The following is a 21,544-nucleotide window of genomic DNA, read 5'->3' as shown; positions in this document are numbered from 1 at the left end:
TCTCTCGCAGTTTTGCTGAGTTTGTGTCAAACACCACCCTGACCATCTCATCTTCCTCTCCATAAGCACAGTCCTTCACCCGTGAATATTTACCCGTGGCAGTTTGCTATTGGATTGCGCTGACGGACGGCCTTATATGGGCAGGCACTAAATTACAAGCCAGCGCAGCCTGTCTATGAACTTAATTTAAAGTGTAGGTTTACATCGTGCTTTGTTTCCGAAGTAGCAGAACTCATGAATATGGTTGTATATGTCACTCGCTCACTTCTTATTGTTTCGCTGCCTTCTCAATTATATAATGCATGTTTTCTTAAGCGCTTTTTTGAGCTCTTCCTGGTTTTCTATGTACTGCGTGATTACGTGGGAGGCGTGATGATGTCACACGAAACTCCGCCCCGGCGTTGAAGCTCATCTCCATTACAGTAAATGGAGAAAAACTGCTTCCAGTTATGACCATTACGCGTAGAATTTCGATATAAAACCTGCCCAACTTTTGTAAGGAAGCTGTAAGGAATGAACCTGCCAAATTTCAGCCTTCCACCCACACGGGAAGTTGGAGAATTAGTGATGAGTCAGTGAGTGAGTCAGTGAGTCAGTGAGTGAGTGAGTGAGTGAGTGAGGGCTTTGCCTTTTATTAGTATAGATAGGGAAGTTTGTTCTAGATACGAGAAATTCGCTATACAAGCTCAGTGCTGGAACGAATTAAACTCGTATCTCGAGGTTCCACTGTATATTTATATATATACACTAGCAAAATACCTGCGCTTCGCAGTGGAGAAGTAGTGTGTTAAAGAAGTTATGAAAAAGAAAAGGAAACATTTTAAAAATAAGGTAACATGATTGTCAATGTAATTGTTTTGTCACTTTTATGAGTGTTACTGTCATCAAGGATTTGATTATCATTATTTCTTTCAATCAGGTTCGTATTTGGAGGACGTGTTGTGTTGAAGCTACATTCCGTGTTTGTCAACCGTTGTAAAGATAACAGGTTTCATTCATCGAAGTGTTCACTACCCAAATCAGTACTCATGAATCTAAGATGTTTAACAGGCATTCCCGGTATTAAGTTGTGGATTTGCCTGCAAATATTTTGCGGCAGCGGGTCTTTGAACTTTTGGAATTGCCTGCGAGTATTTAGCAGCAGCGTCTCTATTAACTTGTGGATCTGCCTGTAAGTATTTAGCGGCAGCGTGTCTATGAACTTGTGGATTTGCCTGCGAGTATTTAGGGACAGCGTGTCTATTAACTTGTGGATTTTTTTGCGAGTATTTGGCGGCAGCGTCACAAAGTTTTTTCCGTCTAGCTGCAACAGAAAATGTACCACGACATCTGACATGCCTCCTTTTTACTGTTTTCTCACAGCTTGGATTGCTGCTGTCATAATCGGTTTGAGTTTCATGGTTTGTATCAATTATGTTAGTATTTGCAGGACTTGTGTTGAAGTGACATTCGGCATCTGTCAAGCGTTGTAAGCATACAACCGGTTTCATTGATAACTTCACATCCAGCTTTTGAGAGTTGAAACATTCATAAACATCAAAGTGTCCACTACTTGAATCGTCACCTGTGAATCTAAGATGTTTAAAAGGCATTGGCGGTTCTCCAAAGGTGTAAAATATTTGGCCATTTCAGTAGACTTGAAAGCGACAACCAAACAATTCAGCGGCAGCCATCAACTCACATGCAGAACCATAGGAGAAGGCTTAAGCATTTTACTCTTACAGTGCCCCTGTGTAGTATAATTATCTCCTCTACCGTCATCAGTCCACACTTTGAACCTGTCCCAGTCATTCAATACATAAGACACAATATTCCTCCAGATATCAAGATTGAGCCTGATATGGCCATGCAATATGTAACACAGAGAATGTAAAAGGCAGGCGGCATCTCCGGGCATGGAAACTACTCGGTAAGTGACAGTTATTTGATCGATGGTGATCACCTCAATAGACATGTTAATGGGGGTACGGTTGGAACGGTAAAAGAAATGGGTACCTGAACAATATAAACTAAGTCTAAAAAACCTACACAATAACTATAAGTGTAATAAACGAACAATAAAACAGCAGAGAAGCCATGGATTAAATAAAAAGGCAGCAGTTATCAGCAAGGAGACATGAATACCGTGGCGAAGCAAGGAAGGGAATGAACAGACCAGAGCGACGAACGGCCTTATATGGGCAGGTAGCCAATTACATGGGAGGCGTGGGGATGGGGGACGCAATATAGGCAGTCAGCCAACTTCATGGGAAGCGTGGGGATGGGGGATGCAACTCCGCCTTACACGGTGACCGAGCTGCAGGCTATGGACATATACAGTATATGTACGTAAGTAGGATTCAGTTATGACCGTTACACATAGAATTTCGAAATGAAACCTACTTAACTTTTGTAAGTAACCTGTAAGGAATGAGCCAGCCAAATTTCAGCCTTCTACCTACACGGGAAGTAGGAGAATTAGTGATGAGTGAGTCAGTGAGGGCTTTGCCTTTTATTAGTATACTAGCAAAATACCTGTGCTTCACAGTGGAGAAGTAGTGTGTTAAACAAGTTATGAAAAAGAAAAGGAAACATTTTAAAAATAACGTAACATGATTCTCAATGTAATTGTTTTGTCACTGAGTGTTGCTGTCATAGATATATATATATATACACACACACACACACACACACAAACATATATATAATATACATATATACATATATATATATACATACATATACACACATACATACACATACACACATATACATATATACATACTAGCAGAATACCCGCGCTTCGCAGCGGAGAAGTAGTGTTTTAAAGAAGGTACGAAAAGAAAAGGAAAAATTTTAAAAATAACGTAACATGATTGTTAATGTAATTGTTTTGTCATTGATATGAGTGTTGTTCTCATATCTATCTATCTATATATATCTCTATCTATCTATCTATCTATCTATATATATATATATATATATATATATATATATATATATATATATATATATATATATATATATATATATATATATATATATAGCAAAATACCAGCTTGCAGCGGAGAAGTAGTGTGTTAAAGAAGGAAAGAGAAAGAAAAGGAAACATTTTGAAAATAACGTAACATGATTGTCAATGTAATTGTTTTGTCACTGTTATGAGTGTCACTGTGATATATATATATAGCAAAATACCAGCTTGCGATGTCATGTGTTAAAGAAGTTATGAAAAAGAAAAGGAAACATTTTAAAAATAATGTAACATGATTGTCAAAGTAATTGTTTTGTGTATTTGGTTGCAGCGTCACAAAGTTGTTTTCGGTAGCTGCATCAGAAAATGTACCACGACGTCTGACACGCCTCCTTTTTACTGTTTTCTCACAGCTTGGATTGCTGCTGTCATATATATATACACACACACACACACACATACATACATATATATATAATATACATATATATATATACACATACATATCTTCATATCTACATATCTATATACATATCTACACACACAAATTATATATATGTGTGTATGTATGTATGTATGTATGTGTGTGTGTGTGTGTGTGTGTGTGTGTGTGTGTATATATATATATATATAATCTAGATAGGGGTGTGTGTGATATATATATATATATACACATACATACATATATATACACATACATATACTTGTGTGTATGTTTGTATGTGTCTATATGTGTGTGTATAGCTTTGGTCACTGAGTGCAAGGGAAAAATAATGAAATATAGTCTATAAGTTATTAAACAGTAAAACATTAACGTTTTAAGAAGTACAGGTACATTGAGCACTACTGGAGTGGTTGGGTAAACTACATTTTAAAGACTGTGTAACAAAACAGGTAAGTAACTAACAGCAGCTAAAATGTATATGGATCATCTCGGTAGTAGATCCCTTTTGAAAGGCGCTACACGACGCTGTGGTATAGAAATTACATTTTCTATGTGAGCGTTCAAATTTGTGCCTCTGGTAATGTGCCTTACCGGCAATTAAAGAAAATTATTTTGTGTCCTCTGCCGTGTTAAGAGAGAAAGGCTTTGGTTTGGGATAAAAGGAAAAAGGTGTAAAGAAAGGAAAGTTGCCTTTTTCTTTTATATAGTATAGAGAGATGTGTTCGCTGGCGTTATGATCGCCTTTTGGGGACAGTCGCGTGGGTCTTGTGTAGACTGGTGAGACGTCCCGCCATTAATCGGCTGTGATGGCACTGTGAGTCCTCCACTCGTATGCGTGTGTTCATAATCCGAGCTGAGGACCTGATAATCGTATACGTGCAAAAGAAAGTGTGAATCGCCTTAATATTATTTTGCCGTGGTGTAGAAAAGGGGTCCCGTGTTTGCACTTGTCTGGGCTATAGCTCAGGGGAGGATGAAAAAAATTAAAAGTGCTCACTTTGACTTAAGGCAGAAGCGCAGTCAGCGTCTCAAAGGCCGGCACAGCTATGCACGCGCTGGCTGCTCGACTTTTGCTGGGCAGGAGACCCCTTTTGTACACACGTTCATGATATCAAAAGTCTCAGCGCTCTTTGGAGGTAATTCATATATTATATATATAGCAAAATACCCGCCTGCAGCGAGAAGTAGTGTGTTAAAGAAGTAATGAAAAAGAAAAGGAAACATTTTAATAATAACGTAACATGATTGACATTGTCATGAGTGTTGCTATCATATATATTCCTGCCTAAATAAGTCACCCTCGCTTGCTTACTTTTTACCGCTCATTTAATCATGGCTAGTGGCGGAAAAATTATAAAATGGAAGGAGGATGGCTTTACCAAAACAATTATTGATGGCGAATCGATTATTCATAAAGCTTGAATTGGTGATCTGTTTTTCTGTGTTAACCTCATATTTTTTCATACTTCTTCTCAAACTAAGGTGGTGCGAGGGTAAAATGAATCGGGATGCGCTGATCAATGTAATCGGTGTACCAGGAAATCATGCATTGACAAAAGCTCCCTTTGCTTGTAATGCAAAGTGTGATTAAATGCATTATTTTTCAACGTTATGGAGCACATGCATCGAAGCTTCTCAGCTGTGCTTGTGCTAAGAAAAGGAAAGATTTTAAAAATAACGTAACACGATTGTCAATGTGACCTTTTGTAAGTAGTGCCTGGAGGATTCAGTGTGTTGAAACTCTAGAGACAGCATGTGTATTAACTTGTGGATTTTTCTGTGAGTATTTGGTGGCAGTGTGACGGTTGCTTGGATGACGGCGTTAGCTGAGCTCAGCTCAGAGTGAAATGAGGTGGGAGGGGAGATGATGACGTGACTCCCCACCGCCTTAACTGTCAATCCCCACAAACACAGTCTCTCGAATTTGCATAAGCACACCCTTCACCTACAATTTTAACTTAGTTACAAAGTGATCAAAACTCTCGTTTATATCCTGCGTCCTATCATTAAACTTGTATCCTGCATTACCTGTGGGCATGTGAAACGCCAGCGTAGCCTGTCTATGAACTTAATTTAAAGTTTAGGTTTACACCTTGCTTTCTTTCCGAGGTAGCAGCACTCATGAATATGGTAGTATATGCCACTCGCTCGCTTCTTATTGTTTCGCTGCCTTCTCAATTATATAATGCATGTTTTCTTAAGCGCTTTTTGGAGGTCTTCCTGGTTTTCTACGCACGTTGACAGTCAGTTCACGTGATTACGTGGGAGGCGTGATGATGTCACACGAAACTCCGCCCCGTCTTTGCAGCTCTACTCCATTACAGTTAATGGAGAAAAATACCTTCCAGTTATGACCATTAGGCGTAGAATTTCGAAATGAAACCTGTCCAGCTTTTGTAAGTAAGCTGTAAGGAATGAGCCTGCCAAATTTCAGCCTTCTACCTACACGGGAAGTTGGAGAATTAGTGATGAGTGAGTGAGTGAGTGAGTGAGTGAGTGAGTGAGTGAGGGCTTTGCCTTTTATTAGTATAGATGCACATACATATATATATACACACATATATATACATATATATACATATCTACATATATATACATATCTACATATACATATATATATACATATCTACTATATATATACTGTATATAGCAAAATCCCCGCGCTTCGCAGCCGCTAAGTACTGCTTTAAAATTTTTATTAAGAAGAAAAGAAAACCTTTTTAAACTGCAGGAAAATATACCAATAACTATTTGTTAAGGATTTCTTTGTATACTATGTTGTCAGTTCAGCACTCCAGTTGTAGTATGTCGAAGCTGTGCGCGCTTACTCTTGAGAATGCAACGTATAGTTGTCCAGGAGAAAAGCAATCTTGCCTCAAATTAATGGCAACCTTTTGTAGGGTCTGTCCCTGAGACTTATTAATTGTCATCACGAAGCAGAGCCTTACTGGAAATTGGAGGCATTTGAATTGAAATGGGAGATCAGAGGGTATAACGGGGATGCGAGGAATACATTCAGAGTGCGGAGAAACTCTAGAGACAGCGTGTGTATTAACTTGTGGATTTTTCTGTGAGTATTTGGTGGCAGCGTGACAAAGTCGCTTCCACAAGACCACGTCAGGTGCAGAGCTCAGCTCGGAGCGAAATGAAGTGAATGAAATGAGGTGAATGGGAGGGGAGATGATGACGTGACTCCCCTACCCGCCTTAACTGTCAGTCCCTCCAAAAAACACAGTCTTTCGGAATTTGCATAAGCACAGTCCTTCACCAGCAATTTTAACTTAGTTACAAAATGATCAAAACTCTCGTTTATACCCTTCGTCCTCTCATTAAACTTGTATCTTGCGAATATCGTATTAGTCGTGGGCATGACAAACGCTAGCGGCAGCCTGTCTATGAACTTAATTTAAACTTTAGGTTTACAACGTGCTTTGTTTCCGAAGTAGCTTCACTCATGAATATGCTTGTATGCGTCACTCGCTTCATATTCTTTTCCTACCTTCTCAATTGTGTAATGCGTTTTTTGAACAGGTTTGATTCATCGAAGTGATCACTCATACTGCGTTGAGTCAGTTCACGTGAGCCGCTCTCTTGTGTGATCTTGCGATGTCCACGCCATTATTTAATGTTAGCTAAGACCAAGCAGTTAAAAGTTTCTCGCTACAGCAATTTTAACTCGGTTACAAAGTGATCCAAAGTCTCGTTTATACCTCGTGTCTTCTCATTAAACTTGCATCTCGCGAATATGGTATTCATCGTAGGCATGACAAACGGCAGCGGGAGCGTGTCTATAAACTTAATTTAAACTTACAGTTTACACCGTGCTTTGTTTCTGCAGTAGCTGCACTTATGAATATGCGTCACTCGCTTCATATTCTTTTGCTGCCTTCTCAATTGTGTAATGTGTTTTTTCTTCAGCGCTCTTTGGAGCTCTTTCTTGTTTTCTACATACTGCGTTCACAGTCAGTTCACGTGATTACGTGGGAGGCGTGATGATGCGAGACGTAACTCCGCCTCCCTCGGCCATCGAGCTGCAGTCTATTATAGTATGTGGATAAAAATAGGTTCCAGTTATGACCATTACACGTAGAATTTTGAAATGAAACCTGCCCACTTTTGTAAGTAAGGTGTAAGGAATAAGCCTGCCAAATTTCAGCCTTCTACCTACATGAGAAGTTGGAGAATTAGTGATGAGTGAGTCAGTGAGTTAGTGAGTGAGTGAGTCAGTCAGTCAGTGAGGGCTTTGCCTTTTATTAGTATATATCTATATATATTATAAAAGAAAATCTTTAGACGAGACAAGACTATTGCCAAGAGATTTTTTCAAGTCCTGTCATTCTCTCATTTGTGTGAATGCTTTTGTCAGACACAGTTCCTGTGCTCTCAGCTCTTATAAATTGTTTATGTTTTCCTCACTTTAGGTTTCCAATAAAAGAAGACTTATGTCCAACTCTTATTGAAGAATTTCGTCCTGAAGGGATATCGACAGAAGAAATGAGTACACAGGCAATCCTACCACCAAGAAACGATGAAGTCAAACAAATTAACCCCAAAGTTGTCAATTGGTTACACGGCAAATTGGTTAAATGCGTATCAATAGACTATGCTGAAACAGTTGGTGGTAATTGTGTGGAAGATGAAAACATCAACTTATATCCCATAGAATATCTACAACCGTTAACACCGTCTGGTCTTCCACTGGCCAAATTACTGTTGAAAGAAGGATGTATCATAATGTTATTGCGTAATTTTTGTATGAGCGATGGGCTATGCAATAGGACAAGATTAGTTGTATTCAAAATTGTTCAAACAATTTTGACATGTAAAATTTTAACAGGTGACAAGAAAGGTAATGTAGTACATCTTCCGCGGATAAAATTAGGTACCAAAGGGGATCTTGATATGCCATTCATATTAAAATGTTTACAGTTTCCCATCACAATAGCTTTGGCTATGACAATTAGCAAATCACAGGGATAAACATTTGAAAAAATTCGGTTTATTTATTAGAGAGAAAGAAACGATATTCACTCATGGGCAGGTATATGTTGCGTTGTCACAATGTAATTCCAAGCACAGAATCAAAATTCAATTTGATATTGACGAAAAGTTAATTCCAAATATTGTTTTACTGATGTTTTACAGTAAAAGTGTTAATTTAAAAAGTATTTACATGTTAATTTCAAAGCCTAACAGAACAAAAACGTATAACACAACGAATACCCCTAATGCAGCATGAAACATAATTTTCTGTCAATTTATTACATTTTACTATTTTTTACTATGGTTAATTACTCGCTGTAATGTAAAATAGTTAGGTCTATTATGCATATGTAACAATTCCCGTGAAAATAAAAATGTGTTTATATTGTACATCTGCTTCCCCATATGCAAGCGGCAGAGCAGTGAAGTGGCTTGCGCGTAGCACATGTGCAGGGGTTGGCGACCAAAGCACCCTAGTATGTATTATTATAATATATATTGTGGCAGATGGCTGGGGGCTGTGCCCAGCCGGGACGCCGAGAAGGACCGGGAGAGATACTATGCCTCCCCCGGACCACAAAAGGTCAGCCACTGCGGGTGCTCATGCGCCACTTCCGCAACACCGGGAAGTGCCACAGGAAGGTCATCGGGAGGTTCCTGGAGCACATCCGGCTGGACATAAAAGAGGCCACCTCTCTCCAGTCGTCAGCTGGAGTCAGGTGGAAGAGGACGAAATTCAGAGGAGAGGAGTGGAGGCAGCGAAGAGAGGACAGCATTATTGAGAGGCCTGGACTGAGGTTGTTTGGTGCAGGGGCACTGGGTTGTGTGCGGGACTGTTACTCACTCTAAATTGTAAATAAACATGTGTGTATTTGTCTGCCTGTCTGTGTCGAGGCTGGTCTCCACACTATCTATCTATCTACTGTGTATATATATATATATATATATATATATATCCATCCATCCATTATCCAACCCGCTATATCCTACCTACAGGGTCACACCCACACACCAAGCACCTAACCTGCATATCTTTAGACTGTGGGAGGAAACTGGAGCACCCAGAGGAAACCCTCCCAGGCATATTTATATATATATATATATATATACTGTAGAGAGAGAGAGAGAGAATTTTTAAAATGTACATACCAAAAACTGTTCTTTTTTTTTTCTTTTAGCAAACAAAGTAACAAATAACAAATAACAACAGTCTCAATTATAGACAAAAGATTACAGATGCGGAGTTTACACAAAGAAGATGAAATGTGATTAGCTGCTTACACAGGCACAATATTGTCATTTTCTAGGCCATCTGTAGCTGTAGATATAGATTATTAATTAGTTACTGCATATGTACATGTGTTCTTGCTATGTAGTAATGTGTGCTTTTGTGTTTTATTGTATTTGAATTATTTTTCATGTTTTTATGTAATTTTTGTTATGTTTCTCTATAATTTAGTACTTGTGCCCTGTAACTTTAAATGTTCTAATATTTCTTGTTATTTGTGGGTGGGGCCTCAGGAGGTAGGGCCATCCTGACATCACCACTCCTGAGACCTCCCTCTCGAGGCCCACTGCCTGAGGAAATTTCAACACCGTTAATCTATGATAAAATAAAACAGTAATGTCTGTGTTTGTGCCCACTCCATCTGACCAATCTGATAAGCTAGTTTGGCTTTGGTGTGATTGCTTAGTTTGGCTTTTGTGACGAGATTGAAAGAGGAAGTGCAAGTGACACACAAAGGAGGCACACTGAGAGTGTCTCCTTCAACGATGGGAAGTATAAAAGTGGACAGGAGAGAAGAAGGGCACTGTGAAAATAATGACAGAGTCTAAGTAGCAGGCTTTATGGGATTGTGCTCAAGAGAAGGCGTGGCAGTCGAGAGATGTTCAGACACACAGTACTGAAGAATGGTGCAAGAGACTACAAATATTTTTAAACTATTTTATTACCTATTATTCAACAAGTAGCCTGGCTAAAGAAATATAAAGTTACTTCACAGAAAGGGGTGATTCTGTAAGGCAGTAAGGAAACCATTGTGTTTTTTTTATCATCATGATAGTGACGTCTTTGTCTAGTTTTCATGCCTGTGGTCAGATTGTTTACTGTTGTCAGTCAGGTGATCTGCACCAGCCATATCTCTGCGTGTATTTAACATGCTGGTGCTATTAGTTTTGACCCAAAAATAACTTGCAAAATAACCATGTCTTTTATTTAGCAAAGCCTAAAAAAGTGTTCTGTTTAGACTGTGCATCATTTCTTTCCGTTATTCGACTTCTATATTTTATTTGTTTCTTGACTTTTAACCTCATGCCTCAGGCTTTTCTCTTCTTAAAATTCATCCCTCTGCTACTAGCAGCACCATTCAGCAGCAAGCAGGCCTGACTGAAAGGTAAAGAAGAGGAAACAGTAAAGTTTGGGTCTATGGACTGGTCTCCAACTGGCAGTGCAGGGGCTTCCACCAGGAGGGTCATCAGAGTAAAAATGTGGGACAGAGGGTGATATTGAAGCTACATAATGCTGAGTTTGCAGACGATCTCACAACCCATTTTATAAATCCCTGCTAAGCCGCTCATACCTAATGATTCCCATACAGTGAAGGTGAACAGAAAAGCAGCTGCAGAGCTTTAGCTGGGAGACCATCATGCATCTCTTTGCGCTCTGAATTTTGGCAAAGGAGAAATATTTAAATAGCTTAAAATTCAAGCCATAAGGTTTCAATTTCAGAGTAAATGAACTGTGATGTGCTGCCTGCCTGACTACAGCCTGAGCTTATGTGGGCTATGAAGCAAAACCATTAGCCCCACAGTGTTTATTTTAAAAAGAAGCACTGCATTTATTCACAACAGGCCAGTCAGCCGAAAGCATGCTTTCATTTTGGGCTCTCGCGCTGTGAGGACACTGTATGGTATTGGCTTCATCTATTTGGTTAATGATCATTCAGGCATTTGAACTGTGACATTAAAACTTGCCAATTACTTTGTACCATGTGTTTTATAGAGAGAGTTCTGAAAGAGCCTTTGCCACAATTTGACCACTGCAATCTTCCACAATGGAAATTAACAAATTCAGAACATTTTAGGTTTAAAAGGGGATAACAGCCCTTTGCGCATGTCCTCATTGGGCCAAGCAAATCCAACAAGCTATGCGTCCAAAAAAAAAAAAATAACAGTACAGTAACAGATTCAAGTTCTCCACAAGTGTAGTTGTAGTCTTTTTCATACATAGAACAAAATTTTAATGAAAATTAACAAAATTTAATGGTTGCTCCATTTGGTAGTTTTTAGATCACCTCGACTAAACAGCAGACAACTGTTCCACACTTGTAGATCTATTAAAGGGCACCACCTTTGATGAAGTTGGAATATTCTTGCAATGGTTTGCAACCAGCTGAAGAACAAACTGTTCCTGTTCTTTGTCCTTTGTCAGTATGTCATTGCACTTTTCAATGAGACGTATTCCTCTTTTAGCTGCAGCATTCACTACCATCATGACAGTTAAAAATTAATATAAATATAAAATTAATTGAAGATTGGATCATCTTTCCACTGCTCTGGTGGTTTCTTGAGAAACAACTGTCAGTTTGAGACGTCAAGGAATGTCTTGTAATGGTGGCCACTGCAGGCTTTGCACCACTTTTTCCTTTGTTTATGCTGAGACTGTCATCAAAAAGGGCTAAGAAAGAACAGAGCCAAGAGTAGTGACCCATCTCCCAACAGTACCACCTGGCAGCACCTGTGGGACCCAAAAGCGTAGCCCTACAGAACCACAACTCCCATGCTGCCCTGCAGTTGTCCAAACAGGGGCTCAACAGAAAGGATGCTACCCTCCAGTGCATGAGCACAGGAAGCAGCCTCACAGTGCCACTCACTCACCCTGGCCTTCCAGCTGAGAAAGGATACATTAGCCATCCAGGTCGGAATGCCCCCACAGGGGCCTTACATTTTACTGCCTTCCCTGCTGGGTAAGGAAATCTCATCCATTCCAGCCAGGACACCAGTTCAGGTACGTCTTCCAGTTGCTTGGCTAGGACCATTTCCTGTGTCAGCCCTCTGTCCAGGTATGGGAATGGGGACCACCTCCATCAGGATGCCTGTCCCTGATTATCCGAGGTAATGTGGACCAATGCTACCTTGGATAGCTGTCAACTCAGTTAAAACAAAATAGCGTTTTACTGGCAACATGGCACAGATAAGATGGGGGGCTGATACAGAGCAAGGTCAGCTGATGTCACCAGGAAGGGCACCATTCAGTATTGAGAGACCAGTGCAGCGTGGCTGACTAAATGGAACTCTCCATTTAGCTCATGCTGCAAAGCACGGCTGAGTGAAAAAGTGGGTTTGCAACTCACCACTGGAAATTCACCATAGCGCAAATCTTCAAACTGAGCTGCTTTGTGGTGTCATTCCAAAACAATTCATTTGGCGATAAGGGTGGGATTTGCACTGTGGGTGGGTATAGCATAGTGGCAATGCTGCACAGAGAAGGTGGAAGCCTGACACAAAAAGAGATTAGCTGATGTCACTAGGGAATCGCGCCGCTCACAGTGATCAGAGGCAGGTTTTCGATGGCTGAGGGATGGGCCTATCCATTTAGCTAATGTGGCAGAGTGCTCTCCTCTAAGCCAGAAAACACTGATTCAGTTCCCTCCAGCAGTTCTCCGCAATGCTTTGAAATGTATAAACACAAAAATCCCAAGTAAACCAAACAGCAGAGCATGTGTACATGGCCAACACTGGTGAAACACTGACAATAACCGAGGGGTGAGTGAGACCCACCCACATTCCCACAGTCTCCGCCTCCTTGAACAATCACTTGGTGAAGTCTAGTATTTACACACTCAGTAACAGTATTCATGGCAAAACATTTATGAACTGTAAAGAAAGTAGTGTGTAACACTTACAGCGTTGCCTAGGATAATGTGGAACCTCGGGAATTTGGGGTGTGGATAATTGGGGTTCTACTGCATATATAAAATTACATATGCTGACTGACAAGATATTCTTGGCTACTTGCAGACTAACAACAGATTAATGATTTTCACTCATACATAAATCGTAGGGCTCTGAGATCCAAAAGAATATTCAAGTTAATTTAAATGTGAAAAAAATCTGAAAGGACCACAATGATGACAGGCATTCAATAAGGTGGAAATGGCCATGGAGTACTGAGGTTACAGAACTGCGCAAATGGTGGCATGTCTGACTGCGAGACTGCATGATGATATGAGTCCCAGATGATGTTGATGTTTTATTTATCATTTCATATACAAAAATAATGCATATATCAACACTACACACTTACTACAATAAAATCATCTCTTAACATAGGAAAAATATTTTTATCCATTGTTTCAAAAGTTTCAAGATATTCAGAATGTTTGGTATTGCCATTATTGGCTTCTTTTTTTTATGATGAGTATTTATTTTATTTATTCTTTTGTTTGTTTTTATTGACGCAACACATAAGCGCACCATTGCTGTCTTCGGCTGATTACATTTCCTTTAAGACCTTCTTCATATGATTAGCTTAATGAGTCACTTGACAAAATTGACTCTGCACATTTTTCTATAGAGGAACCAAGAGGGGATATGTGGAGACATTTTGGGAGAGCAGTAGTACTAGGGTGTTGTACCGTGTTAGCCATTATGAATGTAAAGAAAAGTCAAGCAAAATGACACCTTTTATTAGCTAACTAAAAAGATTACAATATGAAAGCTTTCGAGGCAACTCAAGGCCCTTCTTCAGGTAAGATGTAAGAACAGTAGAATTTCATGCCAGATAAGGGGAAGTGCAATGCTGTCTTCATAACAAATTCTAGCAGAAAGGTCAAATCCAATGCAGATGGACTTACTGTATATGTCGACTACATCGATTACGTGAAAGCATTTGACAGAGTTCAACCCAAAACGCTAGCAGAGGTGTTGAATCTGCTAGACATTGATGGGAAAGAATTAGAATTAATCACAAATTTGCATTGAGATCAGTGTGTAACAATATGTATTGTCAGAACAATCACGATTGGGTAGAAATAAAACACGGGGTATGACAAGACTGTATTCTATCACCAAATCTTTTCTCACTTTACATTAGAGATGATTATGTGGGAAATCAAAATGCTTGAAGGAGATAAAGTGAGAAAAGGGCTTGACAATTAACCAGGAGAAGATCTCCTGCATGGACTTCTCAAAATCAAAAGATACACCAACCTGCAATGTTATAGTCAAAGGTGAAAAGACTGAGCAAGTTGAAGACTAACTACTAACTAATGGGAAGTGCAAGAAGGAAATTAATCGGAGGATAGAGATTGAAGGAAGCACCTTTCGAAGCATGGAGTAGGTTTTGATAACAGGATCAATTAGTATACTCACTTAAGTTCCATCTAATGAAAAGCTACATCCGGTTGACACTTTGACATGGGAGTGAAAGGTGGATTATCACCAAGAACGTAATACATATCGCATGGGTCGAGAGAGTCTCCAGTCATGAAGTTTTACAAGCGGCAAATGTGTAAAGATGTTTAATTAGAACAATTGTAACAAGTGAGATTTGGCTTTTAGGGTACACCTTGAGGAAGAACAAGTTAGAGATATTAGTCCTGAGAGGTTGTATAAATGGCAGAGGGAGACAAAGATTAACCTTACTTAGACTGGATGGTTGATGGTTGTGGTAAAGTACGGAATATCAGCATTATGAAGTTTTGTTAAGATAGACAGGAGAATCAGTTTGTTTTCCAGCATTTGACTCGGCACTCACATTAGACTGGATCCTTTAAGATTGTCTCTGTCTACCCATCATTGTTTTTTATTAATTCACATGTCCAACTGCTTTCTTCATCATTGCTCACTAGCTGTCTCAGTCCATGATTGGTTTATTGCTTAAATCTTAGAGCACAGGATTCATCTTTTTAAAATGAATTTGGCAGATTGTAACTACAAAGTCTACAATGTCACTCATGACACACTCACTCAAGGGTGTCATTCTTCACACTCACAAGTCAATGCTTTTGTTGCATGGTGTACTAATAAAATGTATTGAATTTTTCATTCCAACACTTGGTATGTACAACCAACACTTCAACCTAATAAAGAAATGTTAAAATAGAAAAACAGGAAATAAAAAGGCCAATAGAGGAATCACTAATCCTCATGACACATGACTGTTATATTGATGGTCTGACCATAGGGGTTGTGAGGGACCAATGGGTGCCCCTGTCAGAATGGGTCCTGCTCCCTTGCCTGGCTAGGAGACCCTGGGAAAAGAAAGACAATTGGGAAGCAGTGATATTCACCTGCTGTAACAAGACAGGGGCACAGGAAGATGCTGCAGCATCAGCCACACTGGATTTGGTGTCCCAGCAAACCTGGAAGGACACACTGATTGGGCTTGTGTACTGGGAACACTGGGACTGGACATGAGTGCCTGCTATTGGCAGAGCATTCCCCTGTACACCAGGTGACAGCATTCCATCTGGAGGACTCCAGCATGGACACCCGCAGGGCAGCATGGGAGTTGTGGTCCCAGGGGTCTGTCCTGTCTGGTTCTGTGGGGGCCGCCATGGAGAGCTGTGGAATACTGACAGCATAAGGACAGATGGGGCATGCCAGACCCAGAAGTGTTGTCCAGGGTAATAAATTCAGCACCAGAAGTATTCCCAGGTCTGGAGATAAAAGTGAGCCCTCCACTCGACGCACCAGTCTGAGTTGGAGTTGGACATGGAGGAGGGAGTGGAACAGAGAAAGGAAAGTGTTGTGCAGAAGATATCATTGCCATTAAAACACTTTAACTGAACTTGGGAAGTTGTGGTTCAATTGTGTCTGGGGGTTGGGGGTGCTGATATGCCTCCCTGGAGGCCACAGGGTCTCAAACTCATGTCCTGAGAGGGCCAGCATGTCCCATTTATTGCTGTTATTGAAAACTGTTATTTATTTACAAAATTCATTCCTCCACTAATTTTGCTGCATACAGGATAGCAGAGCACCAGAATGTTTAATTTTCTTGAATGAAAGTCTGAGTCCCTGAATCATTCTTTATTTCCTATATTTTTTCTATTTACATATTTCTTAATTAAGTTATAGTGTCAGTTTCTCTCTTGCTACAGTTATACAACATTTAGTATAGAATTATCAAGAGCAGCACTCATGTTTGCGATGTGCCTTCTGTTGGAATGAAAAATGGAATGCATTTTATTGCTATGTGCATTAAAAAATAAATTCCACCAGGTAGTGCATTGGAATCATTAACACTGAATACGCCTAACAGATTGTATCAGCTTCTATAAGACAGATTTGGGATTTTAAATTTATCACTCCAGCCAATAAGTAAATGCTATTAGTACCATCCTGATAACTTTGTTATCTATATTACAACAAAAAATAAAATGGTTTGCACAGTGCTACCCTTAATTACTGTTATTATTGTAATGGCACTGCAGCTGGCACTGAAGCTGCTCGTCTGAATTGTGAATGCCAGGGTGTACTGCTGCTGACTCAGTGCTGCCATTACAGTAGGTTTATGTACAAAAGTAGGAGAGTGCCCTCACGTGTCTCAACGTGCTAAAAGCCCAAAGAATTCAGACTTATGCCAAATAATGCATTGTATTCTCAGAAATGAATGATGATTATAGGAAGAAAATAAAGTTATGAAGGAGTAATCATATCCAAGGGTTAAATGTGAGCCCAATCATAGGGGCAGGGGTGACCTATGCAACCCCAGGGCAAGTAGCTCACTGTGGCCACTGGGGTGGGGGGACTTAGGGGCTCTGTCTTAGAGTAGTCTTTAAAGTATATAAGCACTTTTGTTGGAGGCTCAGGTACTCTTGGTTTGTGCTGGACTGCCTACCTTCTGTGATGCTGGTGGAATGCTGAAGATTGCCTTGCATGGTGGCATTCATCTCTCTCTATCTAGGGTGGTCCTGCTAGAGGTCTCAATCATCAGTGACACACAGAAGAACTCTCCATATGCTGGTGTGGATATTTTAATTATTTTCTGGTACTTTGACAAACAGACAGTCCCCCACTCCATCTGCTGCATACACACATCCAAAGTGTTGGGCACACTGGGTCCATAGGGCACAAGTGAGGTGTCAAACCTGTGTAGCACCCCAATCCATCGCAGAGCACATTCCCTTACACATATATCCATCCATCCATTTTCTAACCAGCTGAATCCGAATACAGGGTCACGGGGGTCTGCTGGAGCCAATCCTAGCCAACACAGGGCACAAGGCAGGAACCAATCCTGGGCAGGGTGCCAACCCACCGCAGGGCACACACAAACACACCCACACACCAAGCACACACTAGGGCCAATTTAGAATCGCCAGTCCACCTAACCTGCATGTCTTTGGATTGTGGGAGGAAACCGGAGCGCCCGGAGGAAACCCACGCAAACACGGGGAGAACAGGCAAACTCCACGCAGGGAGGACCCGGGAAGCGAACCGTGCCACCCCTTACACATCTACATTTGTGCAAATTTACATTTGTGAATGATCCTGACACATACAGTATGTGTTTGAAACGTGAAAGAAAACTGTAGTCAGTGAAGAAAAATACACACAGACATTGGGGGAGAGCATGAAAACGCCACACAGATGGTATGCAGGAATGCATTTGAACCCAATCTCCTGGAGCAACACCATTGTGCCACCATGCTGACCCACAGACACATGTATAAGAGAAGCTATTAGGGGAAAGGTAACTCCATGCTGAAAATAAAAAAAACTTTAGTAACACCACGCATCACCCACATGACAGCACTGCTGACAAGCCAAGGTTTATCATTACGGCACTAGACTCCCACCCGCTCCAGCACAGCCCACTGCTGAATGTTACATAACGTCTCCACATGGCTTGTTCTTTCCATGTGATAAATGCATCGTTTCATTTATCCAATCCTAAAGGAGTTCTTGTCAACTGTCTGCCAACGCCACTCCACAAAGGCACTCCTTCTGATCCTGAGGTTTACCTTCACGTTTTTTCAATTTACACAGCAGAATGCCTGCAGCCTTGGCAGCTCCCACAAAATTAGCCAACCACAGAATGAATTCCTTGGCACGCATGCACAGCACACCTAATCCTTCCCTGGCAAACGTACATACCGTAGGCCAAGCCAGGCTTGAGGTCTTGCAGAGTAACCCGATGGATGAACAGGCTTCTCTTCTCCGTCCCCCCATCTTCAAACATGGTGCAGCTTCCCTGGGTCGCCTTATCAAACAACTTTTCACCCCACACGCCATATTCCACCAGAGTGTCCGTCTTGTTAAAGGTTGTCCAGGTAATGACCACTGATCGAGGATTACCTAAATACAAACAAAGTCCAGAATCAGGAAGATTTTCAATTAATTCTGCTAAACAACTTCCCAAAATGCATTTCACACTCAGGGCACTCCACATTTTAACAGTGGGGTTAGTTGCCCTACCCAGTGGCAGGGATTATACTTGATGTGACAACCTGATGGGTTCAAGTGTAGAATGAAGCCAATGACCTACTCTTTCTTTTATTTCTCTCTCATCTCATCTCCTCAACTGATTTTCCTGAAGAGAGTTGCGATAGCAGCAGGCCAAGCCGGTCAGCCCAGCTACAGATTCCAACTCTTCCTTTGGAATTCCCAGGCCTTCCCAAGCCAGCCAAGAGTTATAACCCCTCCAGCGTGTCCTGGGTTTGCTGCAGGGTCTCCACCTAGTGGGAGTTGCCCAGAGCAGCTGTAGTGGTGCCACCATTCTTATTCTATGACATGCCCAGACCACCTCAACTAGCTCCTGTGGTTCTGGAGGAGCAGCGACTCTACTCTGCAGCTCTCCCAAATCGCTGTGCTTCTCAAAGTGTCAGCCCTGTGAAGCCGCTTGTACTCGTGATATTATTCTTTTGGTCATTACCCACAGCTCATGACCTTAGGTGAGGACAGGGATGTAGATCACCCTGTAAACTAAGAGTTTTATCTTTACACTCAACTACCGCTTCTCCACCACAGACAGGTACATTGCCTGCACAACAGCTGCCGCCTTTCCATTTTGTTTGTTGATCTCTTGTTCCCTTCTTCCATGTTTCATGAACATGATCCCAAGATATGTGAGCTTCTCACCCTCACCTGGAGAGAGCAATCCACTCTTTTCTGAGAGAGAGAACCTTGATCTCAGACTTGGAAGTGCTAATCTGTATCTCAGCTGCTTCACACTCAGCACTGAAACACTCAAGTGCACGACAAAGGAAATCGTCAGATGAGTCCAAGAGGACAGCATCATCTGAATAAAGCAACAATGCTACCTCTAGCCTCCCCAACTGGACACCTGCAACTCCTTGGCTGCACCTTGATATTCTGTCCATGAAACTCACAAACAGGATTGGTGACAAGACACAGCCTTGACAGAGTAGGACACCCACAGTGAATCAACTTGACTTAACACCAAGTATTCATACAAAACTCTCACTGCATTCATGTAAGAAATGAACAGCACAACAGCACACAAGAGCAGCCCCTTACCCCACATCACCTCTCACAACATATGCCAAGGTACATGGTTTCCAATGCTGTTTCCAAATCTGCACAAAAAAAGTATTTCTGCATATACATCTGTAATGACTGAAGGCTCCACAGTCTTAAATTCAAATCCTGGCCTGGTCAGTGACTGTGCGAGATTTGCACCTTCTCTCCATGTTCATGTAAATCTTCTAAACACATGAAGGTTTAAGTTGCTCCATCTAAATTTATATGGGGGTGCGGGTGAACTTGGGTGTGCACTGCCTTCTGCCTTTTTGCAACTTTGACATACAAAATGAGTAATTAGCTCAGATAAACTTCAATTGTTTTTTTCATTTAATCATAGGTAACATTACTGATTTAGTTATTGCTATCTGCTGTCAATGAAAGGACAAAATGAAGTTTAGAGAATTTCATAGGTGCAAGTGACATACTTACAGGTTCAGTTTAAAATATCTAAATATTCAGCTTCATTTTGACCCTCCATTCACTGCATTAATTATGTTTATTAAACACATTCAGTAGTAGCAGTTTTTATTTTATTATTTTTAGTAGTAGCCATCTGGAGACATGACCAGACCACCTCATCTAGAGGTGACATGCATGTAGACATGGTTCCCCCTCACAAAAAAAGAAGGCCCCACAATTGCTTCTGAAATTACCTGAAAGTGACAAAAGTCATTGGCTCCCATCATTGTTTATTCCGTATTTAACAAAAATCAGACTTTGCTTTAGAGTTTGGATTGTGGCGGGCAGCTGGGGACTGTGCCCAGCCGGGACGCTTAGAAGGTTCAGGAGAGGGAATACACCTCCCCCGGACCACAACAGGTCAACCGCCCTGGTTGGTATGGGGGCGACAGGAATGGAGTTGGTAAAGGAAGGCTGGACATTGGAGAGGCCCGGACTGAGGGTGATTGGGTGGAAGGACATTGGCTTGTGTTTGCTGGACTATATTTATTGTACATAGTGCCTGTCTGTGCTAGGGTTGGTCTTCCACAGGATTCAACAGAATATTTCAAATAAGAACACATCCATCCATCCATTTTACAAAAAACAAAAAAAAAATGGGACTCTTAACCTAATATTTTCTTTAGGAATCACTGCAAACAAGCGATTCCTGGAGCTCTCTATGAGTCTTCTCCACCAGTCCACAGGTAGCCTGGCCTGCTGTGCCTGAGAAAACTACTCCAGCAGTGTCACATTTGAAAAGGGGGTCTTCTGCAGTCAGCAGGTTTCAGTTCTTTCCACAGTTGTTCCACATGATTCACATCAAGACTCTCTGAAGGCCACTTCACAATAATCCAATGTTTTGTTCCTAGCCATTCTTGAGTGTTTTTAGATGTGTCTTTTGGATCATGACCTGCAACTGAGACACAGTGCCCTGACACTGGGCAGTACGTTTTGCTCCAGAATGTCTTGATAGTCTTGAGATGTCATTGTTGCCTGCATTTCCTGCACAGACTCAAGGCACCCCGTACCAGACACAGCAATGCTGTCCCAAAACATAAGTGAGCCTCCTCCACATTTCACAGTAGCTATGGTGTTCTTTTCTTTGAAAGCTTCATTTATTCATCTGTGGACATATACAGCTGATGTGATTTGCCAAAAAGCTCCAGTTTGGTCTGTCCAAAAGACATTATCCCAGAAGCATTGCAGCTTGTCAATATGAATTTTAACAAATT

General features: G+C 41.0%; 1 protein-coding gene across 6 annotated transcripts in view; it reads right to left on the bottom strand.

Moving 5' to 3' along the window:
- The window catches only part of acp7 (acid phosphatase 7, tartrate resistant (putative)), a 147,702-nt gene that overhangs the window by 95,529 nt on the left and 30,629 nt on the right, over positions 1-21,544 (bottom strand). For all 6 annotated transcript variants that reach the window (XM_039742064.1, XM_039742065.1, XM_039742062.1 and 3 more), the window contains exon 3: positions 18,483-18,683. In XM_039742064.1, the coding sequence (XP_039597998.1) occupies positions 18,483-18,683 (201 nt within the window). The remainder of the gene's footprint in view (positions 1-18,482; positions 18,684-21,544) is intronic.

The sequence above is a fragment of the Polypterus senegalus genome, chromosome 18, assembly GCF_016835505.1.
Source record: "Polypterus senegalus isolate Bchr_013 chromosome 18, ASM1683550v1, whole genome shotgun sequence".
Taxonomy (NCBI): Eukaryota; Metazoa; Chordata; class Cladistia; order Polypteriformes; family Polypteridae; genus Polypterus; species Polypterus senegalus.
The sequence above is the reverse complement of the archived record's forward strand: the minus strand, read 5'-3'. Positions and strand labels throughout refer to the sequence as shown.